Below are 12,667 nucleotides of genomic sequence, written 5' to 3'. Positions count from 1 at the left end.
GGGGGTTCCACTGTATCATAATTCTAGTCCCGTGAGGTTACCCTCATGGAAATTGAGGTTAAAAGGGGGGTTCCACTGTATGGGGGGGTGTGTGGTCTAAACACAGAGGTAAGTCGGCACAAAGTGTTGACTCTTGAAAATAAATCCCTCGTCAAACATGGGGGTTGAACCCATGCCGATAGTGGCAAACTGGTTTTAATCCAGCGCCGCGATCAACTGAGCTGTATGTTTTGTTCAGATTAATAGAGAAAGGGACTGCAGGTGTCCTTTATTGGGGGTGTCCTCTCTTCACAGGCACCCCTTATTTGGTGTTTAACGTCGTTTTCAACCACGAAGGTTATATCGCGACAGGGAAAGGGGGGAGATGGGATAGAGCCACTTGTCAATTGTTTCTTGTTCACAAAAGCACTAATCAAAAATTTGCTCCAGGGGCTTGCAACGTAGTACACTGTATTACCTTACTGGGAGAATGCAAGTTTCCAGTACAAAGGACTTAACATTTCTTACATACTGCTTGACTAAAATCTTTACAAAATTGACTATATTCTATACAAGAAACACTTAACAAGGGTAAAAAGAGAAACAGAATCCGTTAGTCGCCTCTTACGACATGCTGGGGAGCATCGGGTAAATTCTTCCCCCTAACCCGCGGGGGGTCAGCTACCACTGTACATCACAGGTACCACTGTACATGACAGAGACCAAGCATCCCATTCCTCCACTTTCTTCCTTTCACTCTCTTTTCATATGCCAGTCACACAAGCACAAGATGAAGAGAATGAATGCTTTTTACATAAAATTTATTTCCATTTTTTTATCACTTTAAACCCTTTCTTGGGGGCACAGCTGATTAATGGTTAAAAAAATCTAAAAATTATTGTATAATGTGCTATGATTTTTATGATTTTTTTGTCTTTCGAAACGAAATTATTGAGATCTATGTACAATAACAATGGGTATGTACATTTTCTCACTAAAAAAGTCAGGTGGCATCTTGCGCCTTTCTAAGTACAAAAAATAGCACAGTAGTAACAAAATGTAATGCAAAGATAGTTCATCAAACACAAATTCAAGGTAGGTAAAAATATAAATGGTGAGCGGTAGGTATACTTTACAGAGAGTCGAGTAATTCATGATGTAAATATATATAATGTAAATTATATAATTCAAAGCTCACGTGTCAGTTTGATGAATAAACCCTACAAGTGTTGACATGCTAACCCTTCAATTCAATGAACAACCAAGTAAATGTGAAGAGTAACCGTAGTATGAAAGTGACGTTATGGATAATCTTCATCAAGATACGCTGCCCTATAATTGACACAGACAATTTTCCACCAAACTTCAAACTGTCATATGAAGCATTCATGCCATCATTAATTCTTTGTCACTGCCAACTTCACAACATCTGACAAAGCGAAACATAAAGCCTGGGTAGTATATGCAAATACTACTTTACAAGGTGGTCGAAACAAAATTGTTTGACAGCAGAAAAAAGGGGGGTGTTTAATGGTACCATTTCTTTCTGGCCTCAGTATCTTAACAATCAAGACTGCGTATCTTTTGTCTTGGTTTAATCTTGGCTGGTTTTCAATCATCATCCAAACCTAGATAAACTATCTTCAATCATACCTTTTCTTTCCAGGATTAGAAAGCCAAGGCTGTAGATTTGTCTTGTCTTGCTTCATTCTTGACTGGTTATCAAACAACATACAAAGCTAAACTATCACACATACAAACATATGCCAATGAAAATGGTTCTTGTTCTTTGTATCATACCTATGATAAAACTAAACATCGTGTTTGAAATAATTGCACCAAAGATGCACTGGCCTTTTGCATAAAAGGAGTTGCATTACCATATTCCTTCTCTCTCAGGCGCACACTTACATTAGACATTTTTTAAGTAGGTTCACATCCAAATGGAAAATAATCACCAGTAAAAAAAAAAAAAAAAAGCACTTCTTTAATCATTCATTAAACAAAATTGGGGAGGGGGATAAAATCACAACACAACAGGGCAGGAAGGAAACCTGGACACAAGCACAAGTGAAGAGTAACAATCTTTTCCTTAAAATCAAAATAACCCTATCACAGCAGGTTGACATAGCGCAGAATTTTCACTGAAAGAGTCATGTGAAAGAGAGAGAGAGTCATGTGCAAGTAAATAATCTCTATGTTTTAACTTCAGTCAGCAGTATCACTGTGCAAAAAAAAAAAAAAAAAACAAGAAGGGCAAAGCCCATACGACTCACATGCTTTACACATTTTTCCTACCAAAATACATGTGACCTTGACCCAAGGTCAAGGTCATCCAAGGTCATGCAACACAAAGCTGTTAATTCAAGACATAGGAAGTACAATGGTGCTTATTGGCTCTTTCTACCATGAGATATGGTCACTTTTAGTGGTTCACTACCTTATTTTGGTCACATTTCATAAGGGTCAAAGTGACCTTGACCTTGATCATATGTGACCAAATGTGTCTCATGATGAAAGCATAACATGTGCCCCACATAATTTTTAAGTTTGAAACAGTTATCTTCCATAGTTCAGGGTCAAGGTCACTTCAAAATATGTATACAATCCAACTTTGAAGAGCTCCTGTGACCTTGACCTTGAAGCAAGGTAAACCAAACTGGTATCAAAAGATGGGGCTTACTTTGCCCTATATATCATATATAGGTGAGGTATTGAATCTCAAAAACTTCAGAGAAAATGTGAAAAATGTGAAAAATAGCTGTTTTTTAGGCAACATTTATGGCCCCTGCGACCTTGACCTTGAAGCAAGGTCAAGATGCTATGTATGTTTTTTGGGGCCTTGTCATCATACACCATCTTGCCAAATTTGGTACTGATAGACTGAATAGTGTCCAAGAAATATCCAACGTTAAAGTTTTCCGGACGGACGTCCGGACGGACGGACGTCCGGACGGACGGACGGACGGACGGACGGACGACTCGGGTGAGTACATAGACTCACTTTTGCTTCGCATGTGAGTCAAAAAAGGACTGGGAAAATAAAAAGTAAGATAAGATCTACATGCGCTTGGGTAAGGCCTCCCAGTGTAACATTGTCATACACACCTACAGTACATACCACACCTCAAAACACAACAGCCACCAAAGATGTCGCAACAAACTTAGCACATCCCACACTGTCACTACAACAAAAGCCGACTGCTAAGAGTAACGAACGCTCAGAAAACATGAACAACACTCTAACAATTGTGAGGATCACTTGATTCAGATTTACAAAAGGCTGACAAGACCAGTTAGGGACTGGAAGACATTTTCCGTAGATATTTTTTTGTAATCTTTAAACAGCAACAGCCCGTGCACACACACAAACTGGTGGGGAATGATCTCTTTGATAACTCTAGTCTAAAATTATCAACATCAACTTAGCTCACTGAACAACATAAATTTTCAAGCAAGACAGAGTTGCAGTGAAATAACCAAAAGGGAACACATTATTTCATAAAGGATCACTTTGCGGTTTCACAGAGACGGGGATCACTTTGTGTTTCACAAGTACATGTAGCAGGGATCGCTGACGTTTCACAGAGAAAGCATGATTTTAGCATAGAGGCACCTGTTTAGGCAAAATTTCACAATATCCCAAAAGGCAGGAAAGGCAGAGTGACAGAACTTTAGCAAACAGCATGAGAAAATGTTAGATCAGAATCGTAGGACGGAGGCAAATGGGAAATTGAAGTTGCTGCATAGTAACAGTTTGTGGCTGCTAGCATTAACGCCACTGGAATGTGTTGGTGTACATTTTATTTTTAAATTTGTTATCATTGACTTGCAGAGCGTTTCAAATTCATTCAGCTTTATTGACTTGTGTTGAAGTTTGTAGTCAGCCAGGGAACATGACTCCATTCTGGAGAGAGAGTAACCTGTGATTGTTGCAGTGTTCACAGACTATTATTTTGCCATCAAGCAGAAAAAGCAGTGGCTGCTGAGGAGGGTCTTCATTTCACTACCTATTCCTCACCCTCATTTCATCCTGCTTGCAACATTTACACAGTATGCATAGAAACATGACAGCCTTTAAATTCTTGCATATAAAAAAAACATATACACACAATGTAGAAAGTGCACTGAAGTTTTCATCTCCCTACAAACATGGAAAAGGATGACAGTGTGTTCGGCAAAAGCGAGCTCCAGTCTCGCTCACGTTCAGTGAAAATTCCAACAGATATGCTGGCCTCTAACTCTGCATCATATTGTTAAACCAATCCTTTTTCCCTTCACATGAGTGTCTGACAGACAAGAACAGATACAAATATGCAAAGAAACAGAATTCAATTTGAGTGGTGTGAAATACACAATCGAAAGACATCACTCACTATAAATCAAACATACAACACATCATCAATACAATTAACATAACCATTTCATTGAAAGGGTGACGGCCCAGTGTTCACTGTGCCGAGGCAGCCTTCATCTTAGTGTGAAGAATTGGCTTGAAGTTCTTTCAGAACTTTCACTGAAAAGGAAACAGGTCCTTTTCTTTAAGGCTCAGCCTACAAATAAAGCAGTTAGGACCTGTTCAGTTTTTCAGGTCCGTAACCGAGGTTTGGAGTAAATCTTCGTTACAAGGTCACAGAGTGATTCACTAATGCCGTATCACTGGCATTCTTGCTTAGTTACCGTTTGCTGCAGCTTACACAACAGTGGCCAGCGTCTTGCATTCGCAATTTGTCGCCATCGAAAAGGGGAAAAAAATGTAGGTGCATTCATTTCTGTACAAGATACTCATAATTCACACTCGCACACAAACCTGCAGTTCCAACATCCTTTCTTTCTTTCTTTATTTGGTGTTTAACGTCGTTTTCAACCACGAAGGTTATATCGCGACGGGGAAAGGGGGGGAGATGGGATATCCAACATCCTTCTCTAACAAAAACAACAAACATACGAAAGTAATATGGTAATTACATTTGCATACAAAAACAGGGCAGGAGAAAACCCACGGATCTTTTCCCTTTAACAATCATACATTTATCACTATCACACAGTCTAACAATCATACATTTATCACTATCACACAGTACAATCATACATTTATCACTATCACACAGTCTTGTTTTCAACAACAACAACAACTTCATTCCGACCCTCCCACCCTGATTGGATACAATGAAGTATAAAAATAACGTGATTCCATCTGATGCATTGGGTATGAGCGATGATGATGAACGTGAGGACGCTGACCTGCAAATCTGCAGAGGGAAAAAGTATGTCATCCTGACAATAAAATAAAGTACACTAAAACATGCCAACAGAATTCCTGATTTTCAGTGAATTCTGATCGAGTGCACGCTGAAACCTAATTCTGAGTTGCACTAGGCTGGGAATAAAGTCAAAAACTAAAAGAATAAAAGGCATCAACTTCAAACACTGCAAGTACAGTACGGGGAAAAACAGAGCAGAAGAATTAAATATATCCATTTCTTCCAAAAGAAACAAACCATCATAACTATTTATAAAAGTAGAGAAACATTCATACAAGAAATCTGAAATTAATTATAGAATTACATGATTTTAAACCAGAGTTTAAATTTACTCTGCAGAAAGGATATAGCATAGTGCTACAAAAATTCAACATGCATACCTTGTGAGTATGAAAAGATAAAAATGGCCTACAATGTACAATTAGGATAGCTTGCTTCAGCTACAGGAAATTACATGTTCTGTACAAACTACTTTCTACTCGTTTCACCAATCAGTAAATTGACAGGCAAGTCGTGCAAGAAAGGTTGCCAAAAATACTGCTGTAACAAAGATGGCAGTGACAGTAGCAGAAAAGTCCAGACGGCAAAAAGTAATGTATTCCTTTAAAAAACGTATTGTTCAACAAAAAACCCATGAAAAACCCAAGTTCAAAACTTACACTCGTTCCCATCCCCCCCCCCCCCCCCTTTATTTTCCAACAGATGCAAATAGAAGCAATGCATCTAATGGAGCGTAACCGTTAGGAAGTCCCCAACAGGAGAAAAGAAATCATTCTTTCAGCTGGCTTGGATTGGCAGAGAAACCAAGAAGAACTTTATCATAATGCCTGCATCATTTCAACATCAGACTGAAAGATTAGATCAAATATAGTTTACTAAAAACCTAGGAGAAAAACCTTGCAAGGGCATTTTTGGCAACCTTTCCTGTAAGAAAAAAAATAAAACATTAAAAACACAAAAACAGAATGAAGACAGAAATGTTGAAGTGTGTAAAGTGGGAAGAGAAAATGTATTAAAACAGCCAACTCGTCATCCTTTTCACCAAAGTAAACGGCTCCTACAGTCAGCCATGAACCACCTGTCCAATAACAAGGTGTGCGTACAAATGTATGGTAGATATGGTATAATGCAATGGTTAAACATCAACATGATCTCCATAAAAATATATGTCATATATAAAAAGATATATCTCATCATTAAATACTTCAACCTCTACACTTGCTTTGCTGTGAGGAATTCAGGAACAAAAATATTAAATCAATCTTGTTGATATGAGTGCCACTGGGAAAAGATTCGCTCAACCACTAGATTTTTGCGTTAGCTGTCCAAGCACGAAACAAAGAAAATGATGAACAGCTGCACTTTGAAAGAACTCCAGATCGTAAAAAAAATATCTCCTGTTACAAATTGGTCACAGTTTACCGACATTGGAAACTTATTTAAGCTACTACGTTCTCAAAAGCACTCGAAGTTTGATTTTGAAATTAAAATTTTGCATCCACAAATCTGACGTTCCTCTTCCTTTTGCAAAACACAATTTTCAAGAGCGAGAAAAATACCATGCTCTGCATACAGCGCAAAGATAGGTTCTGAACACACTTTGACCAATTAGACTAATTAATACTTGATACATAGATATAGACTGTAATAAGTTAACGCGCAAACCTAATCAAAATGTACACATACAGTAGTATCGAAATAAAGGGAGAAAAAGACAACCAAACGGGAACGAGGTTCATCATTCTTTAAAAATTATAGGAGCTTAAAATGTCTACGTAAATTTAAATGTTGGATACACTTGCCCCTTTATGCAACACTTATATGCATGCATATACAAGTACTTACATTGCCATGGTCACCTGTTTTTGTTCCCTCACTCTTCTAATAACCTTTGATAAAAACTAGCTCTGTACCAACAAATCCAGTAAACCAACAATTGTTTTTTGTACAGCCTCAGTATTAATTTACAGGTAATGCTCCATTGGCAAAGTCCAATGCAACAAAAAATCTCTTAAAACAGTTTTTGTTTGAAAAAGAAGAGCTGGTAGTATTTAACGCAAGAACAGATTTCGGTGCCCGACACAAGAACAGAAATGAATATAAATACTCTTGACATCCGACAGCAATTACCATGGCTACTAGCACTCACTTGAGAAAAAGTGTAATATGACAACAAAAACTAGTGATATGAGCTTTTTTTCCCTGATATATCTTTGTTTTTCATCTTTTTTTTCCATCAGGTTTTTCATCACATTATTTATACAAAATACAATTCCTTTTGATGCAAAAAAAAAAATCAAACCAACAAACAAACAAACAAAAAACCAAAACAAACAGTATCATACAAATCCTACATGACAAACAATGGAATCCCTGGAGGTCAGATGCTGAAGGGCGTGAACTTTAACCCTTGACCCTACAAGCTGCATGACATGCAAACGAGTTCATTTCTCCATTTTGAGTGTAGCGTCCATGCATCTATTCTCTCTTGGTTGCTATAGCGACAGCAACAAAATCCAGAAAACAGCTGCATCATCAGCAGTATTTGAAGAAAACGCCGACCTTGCTGACTGACACTCTCACAACCACGTCAGGAGGTTATCCACCTTGTTCGAGTTGAGAACGTTCTCCACATCTTTCAAGAGTTCACTGCTTATATCCTCCTGCACACAAAGGACATAGTGTACACAGATGTGGAAAGGTTGTACTTGTACATTGATCACCCCCCCCCCCCCCCATCTTTTTTTAATTTTAGGCCTTAGCTATCACATTTTCTGTTCCTAACCTCTGTGAGATACACGTGTACACAAATGTGGAAAGGTTGTACATTGACCCCCCCCCCCCCCCATCTTTTTTATTTTAGGCCTTAACTATCACCCCCTCCCCCCCCCCATCTTTTTATTTTAGGACTTAGCTATCACATTTTCTGTTCCTAACCTCTGTGAGATACAGGTGTACACAAATGTGGAAAGGTTGTACATCCCCCACCCCCTCTTTTTTGTTAAGCCTTTGCTTTTACAATTTCTGTTGATAACCTCTGTAAATGTATCTTCTATTTAAGACCATTCCTTCAAACAACCTTATTTTCTGGAGCTCTCAAAACAGGCTTTTCATTGAAGTCTTTTGAACATTTTACATTATTCTCTTTCCGACGAGATCTGACTTATAAAAACGCAACAACCCACAAATTATTTCCCCCACGATAATGGCACACAAATGAAAATGATCATGTCTATTTAATTTTTGTTTTTTAATCAGAGTACTTCAAACTCTGAATTCAAGATAACAAATACAGAATTACTTTGGCAATGCAAATAACTCTCACCAGGCAAACTCTAACAGAAAGAAGTCTACCAAGTCAAAGCAGGGAGGGACTAATTAAAAACAACAACAAGAGTTTTAGCTTATTGGAACATTTAATTACAAAACGTTACAAATGTAATAAAAATGTAACATTTTGTTTTGTCAATAATTAAAAGTTCAAATAACCTACAACTGTTTGTTTTTTTATTCTGAAGTTTGGAACGTCAGCAGTCCATCTGGTTTTTAAGTTATAACGAAGAACAGTTCTCAGTGTACAATATAACGAAGAACAGTTCTCAGTGTACAATATAACGAAGAACAGTTCTCAGTGTACAATATAACGAAGAACAGTTCTCAGTGTACAATATAACGAAGAACAGTTCTCAGTGTACAATATAACGAAGAACAGTTCTCAGTGTACAATATAACGAAGAACAGTTCTCAGTGTACAATATAACGAAGAACAGTTCTCAGTGTACAATATAACGAAGAACAGTTCTCAGTGTACAATAAAAAGTGTTAAGTTTTCAGATTCCTAGGACTAAAAGGGAACTAACCTGTAAGCTAGGTACTAGGTCTTCGCTGTCCATGTTGTGCGAATCGGATGCATCGCCCACACTTGCGATGTCCATGCTGCCGAAATCACCCTGTCCAGGTACTTTGGGTCCTGCACAGCCATACACGACAACTTTAACACTCTACATTTCAACAAGATATTATACATTATTTGTGTTTGTGACCAAAATATGACATTTTACACAGATCGAGACAGTCAGTGTTTTTCCAAGACTGTGCCAGCGGTCGAGGTGAACAATGACTGTCAAGATCTGTGTAAAATGTCAGATTTTGATCAAAATACAAATAACATTTATGTATCGATCAATTTTAGTTAGAATTCTTTTATTTTTTTAAGATTGAATGCTCACAAACAAGCACTCTTTTGTCTTTGCTATCCGCCTAAATATGAGTTTTTGTCAGACTCTGACGTCACATGGCTCGAAGAAGAAAAATCCCATGTTCAATGGATGCATTGTATGATATTACTTCTAAATTGACCTTGTTCTGATGCTGATGCTATAAGAACATACCAACAGATGTAACTTTAACATTTACTTTGATCTGATGTTGTTATAGGTACATATAAAATTATGCCACTTTGACATTTACCTTGTTTGATGCTGTTGCTATAAGAACATTTTCCATTTCCATTACATTATTATCCCATTGCTGGGAAATTCGGGTCACTTCTCGCAGTGGAAAGCTAGCAGCAACAAGAGTGGCGCTACCCAGGTGTGTGTGCTATGGTGTAACCAGCCACCTGCACTTAAGGCATCCTTTCTCAAATACCTTGCAGACCTTATCTCATTTTATTTTTTTTCATTTTCATTTTTATCACATTATTATTCCATTGCTGGGAAATTCGGGTCGCTTCCTCCCAGTGTAAAGCTAGCAACAATAATGTCGCGCTACCCAGGTGCATGCGTGTTTAGCTGTATTCAGCCACCTGCACTTATGGCACAATGACCAAGGTCTTTTACGTGCCATTGTGGTGAAACGGGGGTGGGACATGGCTTCCATCTCTGGGTCTGCACATAAAGTTGACCCGTGTCCGTCCCGGCCCGAATTCAAACCTGCGACCTTCCGATGACAAGTCCAGTGCTCTACCAAATGAGCTACCTGGGCCCCCCGGTATCATGAAAGTTATCAGGCAAGTAGACATATCATGACATAATATCCATCCTGACAATACACTGTATAGCACGTGCCGTCATTCCTTACATTTTACCATCCTGAAGAAGGCAGCGGCAAGCTGTCAAAATGCTTATTCAGAATGAAGCAAACCTGGTTACTGTTGAGTTCTCTTTTTGTTTAAGTATCTGTAGGTTCTCTACCACAGGACACACCTACAATGATTCCTTACCATCTGAGTAAAGAACCTGTTGCCCCTACAAGTTTTGAGTTGAGAAAAGCCTCACTATGCACGCTTAATACTGAGCCATGCCCAATACTGAGCCATGCCCAATACTGAGCCATGCCCAATACTGAGCCATGCCCAATGGCCATTCACAGCTCCCTTTTACAGACCTGCTTACCTCATTGGAACAGTTGGTGTTATTTTCCACAGAGACTTAGTGTATTTTCCACAGAGACTTAGTGTATTTTCAAAATATTGAGTGTATTTTCTTACCAGGATGAGGTAAGGCTTCTTAGTCATGTGACCGACGTAAAACAGTGAAATTCCAATACAACGTCCGTCGCACTGATGATAAAACTGTAAGAATATGACACTGGAAATCGTCGTATTTTCTTATCAACCAGCGTACTTATCCTATTCTTGGAAGCATGGCGTACAAAATACAGCGAAATCGTATGAGTAAACTGGTCTGCTTTTAACCAGCTCTACTCAAACTGCATTCACGGAATTTGAAAGTCCAAATATTATTCTATTTTAATTGTCTTGTTTGCTTCATTTTGGTGCGTGCGTGCGAGTGTGCACCCCACAAACTTGACAAAGTTTACCAAAGTTACACACATTAAGGAATCCTGTAAAACTTTACTCAGAAAGAAAAGCTCACCTTCACCCTGTATCATGTCTAACCCACTGGAAACCCCTCCTTGGCCCCTGACCTTTCTTTTCCCATCAGGCACTCTGGTCGCTCAGGCCGTCCGTGAACGACTAAACAAAATCAAACTCACCCCCATCGTGAATATCCATCTCTTCCATGTTGCTTAGAAAATCTTCAGGAGTTCGTATCGCGTAGTTTGTTCCCATGCCCCCTGAAATTGGAGAGAAAAACTGCATGAGAGACAATGGCTTTACCTGCTGGTCAAAGAATAGTAGTTATCTTTGAAGCTTCATTGGTTAAAAGTAAAAGCAAACTGGCTTCCTCAATGTCAAAAACACACACACACACTCACCACGTTAAACCAACAACCACACTATCACCCCCACCCACCTGAGTGATGCAAGCTATTCAACTCAACGTAAAACCAACAACAACCGACAGTATCATCATCACCCACCGGACTCACTGCGGCGGTGCAAGCTACTCAACTCAACGTGGAACTCGCCACGTAAAACCAACAACAACCGACAGTATCATCATCACCCACCGGACTCACCGCGGCGGTGCAAGCTACTCAACTCAACCACCCACCGGACTCACCGCGGCGGTGCAAGCTACTCAACTCAACCACCCACCGGACTCACTGCGGCGGTGCAAGCTCGTCAACTCACCATGGGACTCACCGAGCCCACTGTCAGCACTTTCTTGACGCGAGTGGTCCGTGCTACTGCCCGTCTGCCCCAGGAAGGGGTCGGCCACCGTCGTCATTTCTGTCGCCTGGTCTGCTGCCTCGCCGCTTGCTCCCCCCTTGCGAATCATCATTTCCTGTTAAGTAAGATGTTATAAGCATGCTCCATTACCATACAACAAAAGCCGGAACTACATTTCATGCACGAAGCAGAAATACTGTATACACAAGAACCCCCTTTATTGACACTCCTTCTCTTTTGAGACCCTTTTCTATTTTTTCAGGTATATTCTGATCGTAATTTTTTCCGCATTTTAAGAAGGTCTGAATTTCTCCCGCATTTTAAGAAGGTCTGAATTTCTCCCGCATTTTAAGAAGGTCTGAATTTCTCCCGCATTTTAAGAAGGTCTAAATTTCTCCCGCATTTTAAGGTCTGAATTTCTCCCGCATTTTAGGAAGGTCTGAATTTCTCCCGCATTTTAAGAAGGTCTGAATTTCTCAGATTTGTGAAGGTCTATAAAGGGAGGTTCCACTGTTTTGAACACTGCTACTACAATCATATATTCTAACTTGCAGATCATCCCATTCTGCTGGGAGAGAAACAGAGAGAGAGAGAGATGTATCCAACACTCACTGCAACTACAATCATACTATATTCTAACTTGCAGATCATCCCATTCTGCTGGGAGAGAAACAGAGAGAGAGATGTATCCAACACTGCTACTACAATCATATTATATTCTAACTTTCAGATCATCCCATTCTGCTGGGAGAGAAACAGAGAGAGAGAGATGTATCCAACACTGCTACTACAATCATATTATATTCTAACTTTCAGATCATCCCATTCTGCTGGGAGAGAAACA

At 39.3% G+C, this 12,667-nt stretch overlaps 1 protein-coding gene across 1 annotated transcript in view; it reads right to left on the bottom strand.

Annotated features, from left to right (window-relative positions):
* Positions 1-783: 783 nt before the first annotated feature.
* Positions 784-12,667, bottom strand: part of LOC138946234 (transcriptional coactivator YAP1-like) — a 46,788-nt gene continuing 34,904 nt past the window's right edge. The window contains exons 4-7 of the mRNA XM_070317761.1: positions 11,785-11,938; positions 11,244-11,324; positions 9,104-9,213; positions 784-7,906 (exon numbers count right to left, since the gene is read on the bottom strand). Coding sequence (XP_070173862.1) covers positions 7,823-7,906; positions 9,104-9,213; positions 11,244-11,324; positions 11,785-11,938 — 429 coding nt within the window. The 3' untranslated portion in view covers positions 784-7,822. The remainder of the gene's footprint in view (positions 7,907-9,103; positions 9,214-11,243; positions 11,325-11,784; positions 11,939-12,667) is intronic.

This window comes from Littorina saxatilis, linkage group LG13 (genome assembly GCF_037325665.1).
Source record: "Littorina saxatilis isolate snail1 linkage group LG13, US_GU_Lsax_2.0, whole genome shotgun sequence".
NCBI lineage: Eukaryota > Metazoa > Mollusca > Gastropoda > Littorinimorpha > Littorinidae > Littorina > Littorina saxatilis.
This window is presented reverse-complemented; position numbering and strand designations above follow the sequence as displayed.